The following is a 14650-nucleotide window of genomic DNA, read 5'->3' on the forward strand; positions in this document are numbered from 1 at the left end:
AGTCCTAGGCAGGGGCCATGGTAGAATACAGAGGATGAGGAACAGCTGGGGAGCACTTGAAGTGTATCTGAGAAGGACTTGCAGGGAACCAAAGTGCAAAGAGAGGCCCAGAAACTTCCCTTCTTATTCCCCCGGGTTGTCTTGAGCTGGCCTGAGTTCAGAAAGGCATAATACTCGTCCTGGTGCCCCTCACCCTGCCCCACTTCTGGGGAGCTAGAGAAGCCAAGAACTTGAGAACTATGTGTAACTGGTATGGTCACTCCCCCAGCTCAGGGCATAAATTATGCTCACATTTTTTCTCCCATTAATTGCCTGAGATCCTCCAAGATCTTATCAAAAGGAAGTCCAATCTTCCCCTCTGGGGGCCTTTTCTCTTGCTTCATAGGACTGCTCAAAACCCTCAGGGCTAGCTCATTTCAACCAAGTGCTCCACCTCCCTGCTCAAAGCCCCAACAGCCTTGACCGCATTACTCTGAAGCCCCAGCTCTCATTCACATTCCTGGGCTCAGGCAATTTTCTCCAGGAGGAAAGTTCAAAGGGACTTCTAGGTCTTCAGCAGCAGAGCTGAGTTTTGTCACCAGCATAAGCCTCCTTTCCCACACCACTGAATTCCTCTTGGGGATCCAAGGGTCCTTTCTCACTGACCAGTGGTGCTTATTGGGGATGGTTATCCCGGGAGAGAGTCGAACAATTCTGAACCTCTCAAGGGCAGGGGCTGGGACTTCTTCCATTTGTACCCAGAAGCTCCTCTGTCCCCTAAAAACGATTACCTTTCTCCCTTGCTCTGCATCCCGTTGGATCCCGGGAAAGGCAGACTTTATCAGACCACAAAGGTCCTGTTTTGTTCTGCCAGGGCCTATTTACATCTGATAGCCTCAAGTGACTGCCAAAGCAGAAAGGGCCTCCTCCAAGGTGGTTGGCAAAGTCTTGCCCCAAGGACAAAAAATGAGAAGCTTCCTGCCACTGTTACACTTGGCTTCCTCCAGTTCAAACCCCAGGAGGGAAGTGACTTCAGTGACCATGAGTCAGGGACATTTCACACTGTGTCACCAGGTTCCTCATAAAGACCTTAAGGACCTCTGGGTGGGGCAGGGCAGGGAAGGAAGGAGCAAGAGAAAGTAGTCTCACATGTGAGCACCCTCCACAGGCATATACTTCACCAGCCCCTCCTGTCCCCAGTTAACCACTGCCAACTCCTCACCCAGACTTCACGTAGCCTTTGGGTAACTTTTTCTCTGACAAAAGGACTCTGGAAGCTAAAATTGCTAAGAAAAAAAAAATTCAGGCCAACCACACTCATTAGGATGGCTATTACTATAAAATAATAAAAAGGAAAATAAGTATCTCTGGCCTGTGTCCCCAGGAGAAATTGGAACACTTGCTCATTGCTGGCAGGAATGTAAAGTGGTGCAGCTGCTGTGAAAAAGGTTTGGGGGTTCCTCAAAGAGTTAAACTTAGAATTATCATATGATCCAGCAATTTCACTTCTAGGTATATACCCAAAAGAATTGAAAGTCGAGACTCAAACAGATATTTGTATACCCATGTTCATAGCCGCAATGTTCACAAGAGCCATGAGATGAAAACAAGATGAAAGGATAAACAAAATGTGGTCTAGCCGCACAATGGAATACTATCCAGCCTTCAAAAGGAAGGGAGTTCTGACATGTGTTGCAACATGGATGAATCTTGAAAACACTGCGCTAAGTGAAATAAGCCAGACCAAAAAAAGGGCAAATATAGGATGATGTCACCTACATGAGGTACTAAAACAGGCAGAAAGTAGAACAGGGTACCAGGCACCGGGGTGGGAGGAGGAACGGAGAGTTATTGTTATTGTTTGATGGGTACAGAGTTTCTGTTTGGAATGATGGAAAAGTTCCAGAAATATATAGCAGCGATGGTTATACAACATCATAAATGTACTTAATGCCACTGACTCGTACATATGAACATGGTTAAAATGGTAATTTTTTGTTATATATTTTACCACAAAAACAAAACATATCCAAGGCACCCTTCTTTGCCTAGAGCAAAAATTTGGTAGCCTCACTTCAATTCAAAGGCCCTCCCTGCCCAAAGGTGTGATTTTCGAAGGGGTCAAAGCAGCCTGTGCCCTCACTTCTGTTAGCTGTACTTGGGCAGAGATATTTCTTTCTTACTCTGTGGCTGTGAGATTAGATGGGATGAGAGATATGGGAGCATCAAGCCAGCACTCTGCACACAAGGACAATTTCTTCTACTTCATCCCGCCTGTACACTGTCCTGACTGGAGCGCTTCTAGGGGTTACAAAGTCCATTTTTTTCATTGTACAGATGGGGAAACTGAGGCTCACGGAGAAGACGTGAGTCTTCTGCCCAAAGTCATATACTTTCCTGACTCACTGCCCAGTGCTCTTTCCGCTGGGCTGGGGTGCTAAGAACAGACCCCCTTGGGACTGGGCAGTGATGACCTATGACCTCTGGGCTCTGAAGCCTCTTCAGGTGGGCTGGGATGGAGATCAAGTTACTGAAAGTTAGGATGGTGCCACACCCAGGTGAAGAGGCAGCCACTTCCAGCCTAGGTCTGGTGAGGATGCTTCACCTACCCCCAAGCATTTCCCTACCCATATACCCGCCCTTGGTCTCCTCCACCTTATTCTGTTCTCCTCTCCCATCTGACAGTGCTCCCACCCACTTCTCTAGCCTGTGTCCCCAGGAAACCCTTTCAGGTAAAGGATGACAAGACAGGACAAATTGATGGGTCAGGACAATAGGGTGCCCAGATTCATTTATCCAGTCCTCAAACTACCAAGAGCCCGCCAAGGCTCTGGTGAACATGGACTTGGAGGGCAGGCAGGCCTGGGGCCCAAGGTCAGGGGGCCTGCAGACACTTCCTCCTACTCCAGCAGCTCCACCAGACTTAAAATTCCCTGGCCTAGAGACAGAGCTTCGAACCTTCTACCAAGCAAGGCAGACCCCCTACTCCCAGCCCTGGGGGGGGGGGGCAAACAGCAAGTTTACACTAGAACAACTCTGATGAAAAAGGCCCGAGGGCCAGAGTTAACCTTGAGCACAGCTTGTTACAAAGCAGTGCCCAGCATAGAGCTGATTTCTGAAAAATTTTGTTAAATTAAAAAGCTCTTAGCTTTTTTTATGTCATTTTTATGTCATTTTATGCAATTTTTTAAAATATCATCTCCACAATGTCTGAGTTAACACAGGCAGCAGAGAGTCTAGAGGGAGAGATGGGCAGAAAACACAATGGATCAGCCACAGAGACAGAGGTTAATACAGACTATGGGGTGAGGGATAAAGGCCCTGACCCTGCCTGAATGGAGGATCTGGGAAGGCTTCCTGACAGAGAGGGCTCCCAATTTGAAATCTAGGCAATCTATGGGAGATGGGCAGGTCCAAGGGGTAGATGGAGGAAGGTGGGCCAGTCAGAGAAGGTAGCTTCAGCACTGCCTAGGGAACCCTGTGCCCTGAGGCCCCAGTGTGAGCAGGGAAGGGGGCAGGGAGAAGAGAGGGTGGCTCAGGTCCCTTGATGGAGGGATGAATAGGGTGGGATGGGGTATGGCCTGCTGGGGAGCCTCAGAGGAGAACCCCACACAAGTGAAAGCTAAGCTCCAGGCCTTATAGGAGCCCAGGATGTGGAATCCCACCACCCTGGAAGAAGTCTCCAGGCTTTTTAGGTTATGTCTTAGCTGAGACTTTGGCTGGTTGTTAAGAGCTCTCTTTGGCCTAGTATCTTTCTTCCTGATGACCTGCAAACCCCCTTGGGCTGTGTCCTTTATCTTTGCCTGATACCTGCCTTCTAGGATGCTCCACTTCTCTGCCTCTGTCTCCACCCAGCAGCCCAGGGCTGCACTGGGGGTAGGTGTGGTATGTGGAGGGTGGGGAGTAGGGGCTGGGGGACTGGGTGGAGATAAGAAGGTAGCTCATCACAATTTGGAATCCTGTCACATGAGAGCCAGACGGAGCCCTGGGGACTCTCACCCAAACTAACCATTTTACAAGTGAAGAAACCTAGACCCAGACCTAGACTCAAGTAAGGAGTTGTTCAAGTCTGTCTATTCAGTGAGCTGGGAACAGAGACAAAATTAGAACCCAGGCCATCTGACCCCAACTGAAGTTTTTCTCTTCAGAGTCCAGAATCTTGCAGGAAAGAAATAAGCATTTTAGTAGAGCAGTGAATCTCCGACTTAGTAAGTCAGCTTCAGATACTGCACTGAAATCGAATGTGGTCACTTTAGGCAATTCTTTGGCACTCGTTTGCTGATAAACCCAGACACAGGCACCGACACTCAGAGTAGCTTCTTTTATTTGATGCCCTGAGTTCCAACTAAGCCAAAATACCCTATTAATTTGTTTAGCTTATCATTAAACTGAAGGTACTACATTTAAAAATTCAGAAAGTGGGGTGCCTGGGTGGCTCAGTTAGTGAGTGTCTGACTCTTGATTTCGGTTCAGGTCATGATCCCAGGGTCTTGGGATCGAGCCCCATATTGGGTTCCACCCTGAGCATGGAATCTGCTTGAGATTCTCTCTTTCTTTCTTTCTCTCTCTCTCTCTCAAATAAATAGATAAATATTCAGGTAGAAAATTTGTAGACATTCATGACTAAGTCTGGAAACCCTCAAGAAACTGAGGAGCCTGGAAAAAAAAAAAAAGAAAGAAATTGAAGAGCCTTGTTTGAGAAATGCTGGGCTGGAAGGACAGATGGGGAGGGGGTGGGAACAGGCCAGGTCTAAACTGCAGAGTCCGTTGTGATGGGCACAGTGTGGGGCTGGACTCCTGCCCTCTGCTCACCCCACACTTCAGCCCTTGCCCTGTGACGGGGCTTGGGAGTGTCTTTCCTGTGGTTTTGACCACGTGGACATCTGCAGGTTCTAGACAGAGGTCAGAGTCCTTCCTGAGGGATCCTGAGCTGGACATGCCCCTTTCTGGGCCTTGGGTCTTCATCTGTAATATCATGGAGGGGACTTGACAGGAGGGACTGCTGGGAATGTGTTGAGGGGAAGGGGGCAGGAGCATCTGTTTGTTAGAGCTGCCATGGTAATAGGTCCAGAGCTGAAAAGATCATCTTACCCTTTACTCTAATTCTGAGACATCATTTTTCAGAAATAATGCAAAAGAAAAAGGTATGGCTCTAGAAAAGACTGATAATCACCCTGTAGTTATAATCCAGAGCTTGCCGCCTAGTTTGCAGCTCACATTTTCGTCCACAGATAATCATCTGGTCTTTGTTGCAGGCCCGGGAAGCCAAAAGGCCTCCTCCAAGCTCCCCTAGAGCCACATGTCCTCCTCTGCCAGAGTGATCTCAGGGTGTTATTACAGTCTGTGCCCCTGTCCCTCCCCCACCCCTACCTCTTTAAGGAATCTGAGCACTGAGCCTCCCAGGTTGCTTTCTTTCTTTCCATATCCTTAGGGCCCAGCAGCTCACCTGGACCACAGAAAGCACTCAGCTAGCTGAAGGAATTAAAGGAAGCAAGTGCTGCAGACAAACATCCTTCCCCTGAGGCCAGTTTTGCACCTGACTACCCAGAAGGAAGCCAATCAGTGATCAATGGTACCTCAGGGACACCAGAACTTGAACACAACAGGCCTGAGCACTGGCCTCCAGGGACAGGGAAGGCCAGCTGACCTTGATGAAGTAAGAACCAGCACTTGGGGCCACCTTTCTTGATTTACCCTCTGCTGGCCTCCCAGCTTCTTTGGCTCAGCAACGCCCAGGATTCCGGTCATGTCTGCCTCTGGCCTTCTAAAAATACTCCAGCTGCCCAACGCCTCCCAGATGTCTGAGAGCTGAGTCTGTGATTTCTCTGCTGGTAATGGGTCAAGTAGCTCAAGCCACTTCCTCTGCTCCCACCACCCAGCCCACCCCCCAACCCCTGCAAGGCAGGCGTGGGTAGAGGCCTGACTGCCTAAACCGAGAGACCTCAGACATTGTTGAGTACAGTCCCTTCTTGGAACAGATGGGAGAACTGAGGTCTAAGGACTTGCCCAGGACACTCGGACACTAATGTCCTCCCCACCACACTCCCTACCACTCTATTTATGTCTGCTGCCACCCTACTTCTTATACGCTGCATGGAATCTGTAAACCGGATCTGACTTCCCCATTCCAGCTAAGCTCCTGTAAGCCCCTGACAGCAGAGGTGGGGAGGATCCCTATGGTCCCCATGGTGCCTGGAAGAGTGTCTGATCCAGAGTGCACATAAGTAAATGTAGATTAGATTAAATGATGTAGTGCCAGCCAGGGCTGTGCATGGAGCCTTGGGCTAGGGGACAGAGCTCGGGTTCCAGTCCAGGGCCAGCCGCTGTGATGCTGTACGTCCTCATCATTTGCTCTGGATGATCCTCAGTTTCATGAGGGCTGAATGAGATGGGGTCCAAGGACTGAGCCAGCTCTGCTGTTCTGAAGCCATGAACTGATGTCCTGTTGGGAATTTCTATCCCCTCCTCTGCTCCCCTGTGCGTAGGGAAGATGGCATGTCCTGCTGGTTTCACTCAGCTCCGGACTTTCAGCTTCTGTTCCTCCCTCCATGCCTCTGAACATCCCACCTCCCTCCATTTCCCTAGGCCCAGCCTTCCAGTGGTGCTCCCCTCTGACTCCACTGCTGGGTGCCCCAGGGGTGGATACTCCCCACCCCACTTACTAACCATATGATCTTGGGTAAGGCACTGACATTTTTATCACCTCTACAATGGAGAAAATAAGACCTACCTTAGAGGAATGTCAGGAGGATCAAAGAAAATTCCACATCTCAGATTTCAGGTCATAAGTCTCTTTCTGCAGAGTCTTCCCTGACCTCCCAGAATAGCTCAGGTGACTTTGCTGGCTCTCCAGTTCTGTCCTCCCCCCAACACACACCCTGTCCACACTGTGTAGTCATTGTCTCTGCTGGGGTCTCCTTGAGGCCAAGAGTCCACAGGGCCCAGTATAGCACCATCACAGATGAAGAGCACGATAGATTTGTTGACCAACAAAGTGAGTAAATAAAGCCTGGGGAAAAGGCAAAAGGTTGTGCAGAAGCCAGGGAGTCGGATCTAGGAGTGGTCTGCTTGATGGCAGGCTCTGGTGGTCGAAATATAGAGAGCTCCTTGAAGCTCTTCCCTCCCTTCTCCGGTGAATTCATCCTTCAAGATCCTGGGAAAGCACCTCCTTCCACGAGAAACCTGGTCACTGTCTCACCTGGGCACATGACACAGTCCAATGTAGGATTTCTTTACATGTCTGTCTCTGGCCTCAGGTAGTGAGTCCCCTGAAGACAAGATCCTGTTGGATCTTCATACACCAAGCACTAATCTGGCATGAGCCCAATAAAAATTGTAAGAAAAAGAATAGATGGAGGAAATGATTTCTGAATTTGACTGCGGGTTGAACCCTCCTTGTCTTCAGGATGATATAAGTTACCAAAATGAGAGAAGTAGAGATGAAATTATTGTCTTTCTTCCAAAAGCACCCTCCAAGCACATGTGGATTAAATGTGAGCTGGGGAGAAAGACTGATAAAGAGCAGTGAAAATATATTCCCAAGCCCTGTCTTTGTCCTTGGACTTTTCTCTCTGTTGAGGAAAGACTGCAGAAACCAAACTTTAAGGGGTACCTGGGTGGCTCAGTAAGTTGAACATCTGACTCTTGATTTTAGCTCAGGTCATGATCCCAGGATCATGGGATTGAGCCCTGAGCTGGGCTCTGCTCTCAGCGAGGAGCCTGCTTAAGATTCTCTCTGCTCCTCTTCCCTGCTTGCATGTTCTCTCTCTCTCTCTTAGTAAAAAAGAAAAGGGGACACCTGGGTGCCTCAGTTGGTTAAGTGTCCAACTCTGGCTCAGGTCATGATCTCATGGTTTGTAAGTTTGAGTCCCATATTGGACTCTGCTGTCAGCACAGAGCCCACTTCGGATCCTCTGTGCCCCCCCCCCCCCACTTCTGCCCCTCCCCTGCTCTCTCTCTCTCTCTCTCTCTCTCTCTCTCAAAAATAAACATTTAAATAATAATAATAATAATAATAATAATAATAATAAATAATCATAATAAAGAAAAGAAACCAAACTTTAAGCATAAAAGGCTCATGGATGTCCCCAAGATGTCCCTCAGGCACTTGATCTGAGCCCATTTACTCATATTTTACACATTAGTATTGCGCCTTTGGTGATCTTGTTGTAAACAGTTCACAGGTTAGCTGTCAGCCACCTTGGGGGTGAGAAGTTCCTCTTGCAAGCAGGTCCTGAGAGAGAAGCACCTGATGGGCCAGCAGAAGGGAGATAGAAAAACAAAGCAGTATTACATTGACAAAAGCACTTAAGAGCAACACAGATTGGAACCATTTAGTTCAAGCTGTCCTACAAATAAATGCTCTGGGAAAACTCCTTTTTGGACCGCAGTGTCCCTATCTGCAAAATGAATAGTTTCCATCAAGGATTCTAAGAGTTTATGATTCTGTAGAAGTTTCCTCACGTGAGACTTCCCCAACCCATGCAGGTCATATGACATTTCATCAAGGTCCAGACTCCAATCTTCCAGGGTTTTGGGTAACGAGGCTTTTTTGCCACAAACTCCAAGGCTAGAGACTATCTTTAGGGAGAGTCCACCACAAAGCTGGGCTTGGCCCCTAAGGAGAAACAGAACTCCCCAGGAGCTGGCACAGAGGCTGTGTGTGGCCCTTGGTTTGTTTGCTACCCACGGAAGGAGTGAAAAGGAAGCTTGGCTCTGAGTACAACGGAAGTGCCTGAGATCTGACAGTTGCTCTCAGCACTCTGCAGCCAGGAGGGAAGTAAAACTGAGCATCTGGTATCTTCTACCTTGAAAGCCCATGGGACAGCAACAGGTGAGGCCTGGTGCTGGCCCGCTCTCTGGTCCAGAGAGTAGGCTGGCCCAAGGACTTGGGGGAGGGCAGAGGAAAAAGCCCTGAAACCGGTTCATGTCCTTGGGCAAATCTCTGTGCCTCTTTGGGCCCAGTCTCCATACTTGCAAAAACGGAATTGGGATTAAATTTGCTTGTGCCATATAAGGATTTCTGGAATGGTGAGCATTGGGAATACAGAGACAATTTGGCTACAAGGAATCTAGCAGGTTTCCTTGACAGCAAGGGACTCATAGTCTGGCAGAAGATAGTTACAGAATCATGGGATACATCATGATTATCAACATACATATAAGTGCTGAAAAACTCTCAACAGAGAGCACTTAACCCAGCCTGGAGGCCCAGGGAGAGCTCCAGAGAAGGTAAAGTGACTTGCCCAAGGTCACATAGTAAAACAGCAGTCCAGCTGGGCCAGACTTGAAAGAAGGGGGAGTTGAGAAAGACATAACTAGATAGAAGTCTAGTCAGCCAGAACATAGTGCTGTCATCAATAACTGAACAAGTCTGTGAAGGAGCATTAAGTTTGACCTGATGGCAGGAGGAAGTGGGTTTTTGACCTGGGGTTTAAAGAGCATATTTGAGTTTATCAGGCAGAGAAAAGGGGAGAAGGCTGAAAGCAGAGGGAAGAACACATTCAGAAGTGTGAAGTTGCTAAAAGAACCTGATGAATTCTGGAAAAATGCATATACATGTTGTGTTTGGAACAAAGAGTGTCTGACATCGTGAAACTGATGAGGTCAGGGAGGCTAGCAGGAGTCATGAGGTGAAGGGCCTAGAATGTCATGTTAGAATGTGGGGCTTATTTTATAGGGCAGGGAGAGCCATAGAAGGGTCTTGAGCAGAGGCGTGCATGGTAAAAATAGCATATTAGAAGGCTTGCTCTTGCTGCTAGGAGGGCAGTGGACCCGGGTTGGGGGAGAGGCAGGAATGATGATAAGGAGGCATCTAGATCAGTGTCAGACCCAACCCCTGTTGAGAAATTGAAACTTTTCGGGAGACTACAGAGATGTTGAGGAAATGAGAACTGAAACCTAGGTCCTGCTATGGCTGTGGTCTGGGCAGGTGTGGTTAGCAAAGGAAGTGAAAGGATTAGGGTGACAGGCAGCTCAAGCCAGAGGAAGGTGAGATAGCTCCTGAGGGAATGTGGGAGCCCTGATCCAGGCTAGTGCAGGGTAAGGAAGGGGCTATGTCCCAAGGGACGCCAAGGGGGGCAGTCTGCTACTGAACGTGGTGTGCCTCACCAAGTCCCTGGCCCTCACTCCTGCCCTCATGAATCCCACTTCTTCCTGCCAAGCATTTGCTCAACTCTCTCCTGAGCTAAACTCTTCCTCCTTCCTCTCTCTGCCTTTCCAGCACCCTATGGTGCCTGACCAGGCTCTGCCCTGCCCTCCAGGGAGCCTTCCCTGAGCAGTGCAGGTTCCTGGATTCCCATAGCGCTGCCACCCACCTTGCCTAAGTGGGGATGTGACCACGCTCCGTCTTGAGGCTCCGTCATGTTTCATTCTGTGGTCTTGGTTCACCATGCCAGTCAATGTTACTTTGGTGCAGGTGTCCCTTTCTCATCAGGCTCTGCCCACAGGAGTTCTTTAGGAGTGACAGTAAGTCAGAATCAGACTCTGGGGGCCCCAAAGGAGCCACACTGCACATGTTTTCCCCTAGAGCAGGCACATGGGAGGGCTGTTTATGGGCTAGGCTGGTTGGTTCTTTGTTCTGAGGAATGTATTGAATTATGAGTCAAATAGGCAGGTCCAGGTGGAGGGTCCTAGGTTAGTCAGGAGGCTGGCAGGAAGCAATTCACCTCTAAGGTTGGAGTGAAGAGATTTACTGAAGGAACTGCTGTACTGAGGTGTGGGCAGGTGAAAGGAACAAACAGAAGGATGGCGAGGCACCTACCCAGAGATGAGGGCTGAAGGAGGGGTGGGAATCATGTTACTGAAGCCCAGTGAGAAGTAGGGCTGGCTGGCAGGAATAGGATCAAGAAGGAAGTGGAAAAAGCACCAAAGCAGGAAAGGAGCAGAGGGAGAAATAGCCCAAACTTCCTCTTCTCTCATCCTCTGGTGTCCTGTTTTCTTATTGTATTGTCCAAACCCAAGTGGAACTCAATTGGCAAGGGGTCCTGGTGATGAAGCCCAAATGTCCCAGCCTCCTTGGACACAGTGCAAGGCCAAGGGTCTGGGAGGGGGAGGGCGGTGGCACAAATAGAGATTAACTGTCTCGATTAACACCAGAGAGGTGTGAAAAATTGTCACACAGATGCGATATCTGAATGATGCCTATGGCCTTAACCCAGTTATTTCTCTGTGATCGCTGCTGGGTTGGAGAAGCTTTTTCTGGTTGCCCCAGAGAGAAAAGCCCAAGCTTCACCTTTACATTCATTTTGTTATCACTTAGAAAACACTGTTTAGTCTTGATTGTTATAGAACTAGAAAACGGTAGAGCCATGGGGGCCTCAAGAGTAACCATCCCAACTTACACAGTGACGGAGGCCCAGAGAGAATGAGAGCTGAGCCCAGGGTCACAGGACCAATGTGAGATGATGTTGGAGAGTATGCAGTAACTAGATGATACAATTAAGTCCACATAGCTAGAAAGTAGCAGGGCCAAAATTCAAATTGGTCAGCCTGACTTAAAACTTGACTGAGCTTTTGGGCACCTGGGTGGCTCAGTCAGTTGAGCGTCCGACTTCGGCTCAGGTCATGATCTCGTGGTTCATGGGTTCGATCCCTGTGTCGGGCTCTGTGCTGATAGCTCAGAGCCTAGAGCCTGCTTTGGATTCTGTGTCTCCTTCTCTCTCTGTTTCTCCGTGCTCTCTCTCTCTCAAAAAAATAAAGATTAAAAAAAAAAGTAAAAAAAAAAAAAAAACCCAAAAAACTTGACTGAGCTTTTAACCAAGACCCCAAGCTGAGTGCCAAGTGGGAAGAAAGGTGATGGAGTTAGTGTGACCCAGCCCAAGATGCCTTGTCTTTCAGACCTGCCCATCCTCTCCTTTATGGTCAATACATTCACAAACCATCTGGGAGGAGTAACAGTGAGGTCACAGGCCCAGTGCAGTGTGTGAGGACAGAGGGCTGAATATGAACAGAAGACAGGCCTGTACAGGCCCTTGGGTATGCCCTTCCTTAAGATGCTGTCCTGGGCCTTCTATTCTGTGACCTGGCTTCCCACACTTAATGTTCCATGGCTGATAAACCTTTGGGACTTCAGGCCTTCAAATCCATCCATCCAGCATGCCTTGTCCCAGGTGCTAGAGATATAGTGACAAACAAGATCTCCTCCAGAGATCTGTGGGGATGGAGGCATTGACAGGATGGGTGAGATGGGCAATACACATGCCTATTACAGAGCATGATAAACATCATAAAGGAAGATTGCTTTAAAAAATTTAGAGCAAATATCCAAGTGGGAGACCCAAGACTGCAGTCCACCTTTGTAGGCTCATTTCTTGGGATAGTCAGACTGTTCCCAAACATGGCTCAGCCCATCCAGCCGGTGCTGTTTGCTCTCCTGGGAGTGTCTACCTCCTGTGCATTAAGACCCCTTCCAGGGCAGCCTTTTGGGGTCCCCTGTTGTAGATAGAGGCAGCCTTCCCCACATGGAACTACTATAGCACTTTGATTCTGTGCTTTGGAATTTCTTAAATTTTTTAAAATGTTTATTTAGTTTTGAGGAAAAGAGAGAGAGCATGCACGCAAGCAGGGGAGGGGCAGAGAGAGGGAGACACAGAATCTGAAGCAGTCTCCAGGTTCTGAGCCGCCAGCACAGGGCCTGACATGGGGCTCAAACTCACAAACTGTGAGATCATGACCTGAGCTGAAGTTGGACCCTTAACCGGCTGGGCCATCCAGGTGCCCTTGTGCTTTGGAATTTCTTATTCAGGCTCAAACAATAGTGAGGGGGTTAGTGATTCTGTTAGTTTAATTTTCCATTCTCTCCTTCCTGAATACTACAATAACCATTGGCCCAACTGTGGCAGCCCAGTTCCCAAGAGGAGGGGCTGGGTGTGTCCAGAAACTATGACAGAGTAGTTAACCCCTGGACACTGGAGTAGGACCATTTGGGTTCAAATCCTGCTTCTTACTAATTGTGTGATCATGGGCAAGTTGCTTAACCTCTCTGAGCCTCAGTTTCTCTATCCTTAAAGTTTAAATAATTGGGTGTTGTGAGAATCAGTGGGTTAACACAGTCAAAGCCCTCAGAACTGTGCCTGGTACTCCATAAGCATTCAAGAAATGTTAGCTATTGTTATTACAGCTATTATTAGGAGCCAGTGGGTGTGCTTGTAAACAACTCCTCATGCCCAAGCAAAGCTGGTACAGATACACAGGCTCCACATACAGCCGCACTTAGAGATGGAGCAGGGTGGGGAACTGAAACCCCATTTTAGAGATGAACGGAGACTCAGAGAAGGCAGGGCATTCATTCGTTTAACAAATACTTTTATTTATTTTTTATTTTTTGGGCAATTTCCACATGTCAGGCACTGCCTCTTCCCACATCACTTACTGAATCCTCAAAGGAGGGCCCTGTGTTTTAAACAAGCACCCCTTGGTGATTCTCAGCTTCAGGCGAGTCTGGGTAAATGCTTAGGTTCTAGGATACCAGTGCAAACATCTTGCCGCATTCCAAGTTTGGATTTGGGTTTTACAGGGAATACCATCTTCTGGTGACAGATTTGCATAGCAGTTAACAGCACAGCCCAGGGACCTAATGAATTTGGTAGAAATCTCAGGTTGCCACTTACCGGCTGAATGACCTTAGGGTAAAATGGGGCTGATAATAGTACCTACTTCAAAGTTGTTGTGAGAATTAAATTATTTATGTGAATGCCGACACACAGTAACTATTATAAAGTATAAGCTATTATTATTACTGTGTCCAGCGTAGACAAGCATCAGAGAGAAGGTGGGGGTGGTGGATTTGATGCTTCTTATCCCAGGATTGGCTCTGCCTATAGCGTTGGCGGTGTCTGTCTCTTCAGGGAGACTCACCACCTGCTCCCTTCCACGGGAAGAGCTTTCCTGAGCCAGGGAATTCCCTCCTGTAGTGCCTGACAGCAGCTCCCAGCATTCTGATGCCATGCGCTCTGCCCACAGCAGCACGGCAAGAATTAGATCACATCTCGGGGCCAAGGCCGGACTGGAAAGACAGGCAGCTTTAGGTGTTGGGAGTGTCTGTTTAAGAGCCCTGAAACTGAGAGGGGAAGTGCAGGTCCTGAGGAAGCTCCTCTCCGCCCCCTGGGCCAGCTTTGGCTGGGGGTGGTGTTCAGCTCGCCCAGGCCACAGGCCACGGGTGTGTGGATGTGCTGCAGACAGGGGAAGGGCGGGTGCCCAGGGAGGAGAGGCAGGATGCCAGGGCATCTGCCAGCCCTCCAGGACATTCATTTTGGCCCACTGCCCTCCAGCAGGGAGCAGACAAGTGTGTTTTGTTTTGGCATTAACTGGGCAGGCTATGGGAAAATAGGTGGCAGACTTCCTAAGCTGAGTGGGGCCTCCTCCTTTCACAGGCCAGCACACAGTGGTTGTAGACCTGCCACCTCCCAATCCTGCTGTCCCTCCCCTTCAACTCCATCTCCTTCCCCTGGTCATTGCCTGTCCCCCGCCCCGGTTCGGCCTGGGGGGTCCTCTCCAGGGAAGGGACTCACAAAGGAGTAGCATCTCAAGCTGCCAGGCTGGGCTTTGAAGAAACTCCCTGGTGAAGCCCCTGTGTTACAGATGAGGAAATGAAGGTGGAGGGAGGGCCAGGGACTTCCCAGGTCTTCATGGGTGAGTCAGGGGCAAAACTGGGACTGTAGTTGGCCTCAAC

At 49.0% G+C, this 14650-nt stretch overlaps 1 protein-coding gene across 1 annotated transcript in view; it reads left to right on the top strand.

The window, feature by feature from the left end:
- Positions 1 to 8717: 8717 nt before the first annotated feature.
- Positions 8718 to 14650, top strand: part of FCHSD2 (FCH and double SH3 domains 2) — a 301322-nt gene continuing 295389 nt past the window's right edge. Inside the window, exon 1 of the mRNA XM_058687857.1 lies at positions 8718 to 8812. Within this exon, the coding sequence (XP_058543840.1) occupies positions 8798 to 8812 (15 nt within the window). The 5' untranslated portion in view covers positions 8718 to 8797. The remainder of the gene's footprint in view (positions 8813 to 14650) is intronic.

The sequence above is a fragment of the Neofelis nebulosa genome, chromosome 10, assembly GCF_028018385.1.
Source record: "Neofelis nebulosa isolate mNeoNeb1 chromosome 10, mNeoNeb1.pri, whole genome shotgun sequence".
NCBI classification, from domain to species: Eukaryota; Metazoa; Chordata; class Mammalia; order Carnivora; family Felidae; genus Neofelis; species Neofelis nebulosa.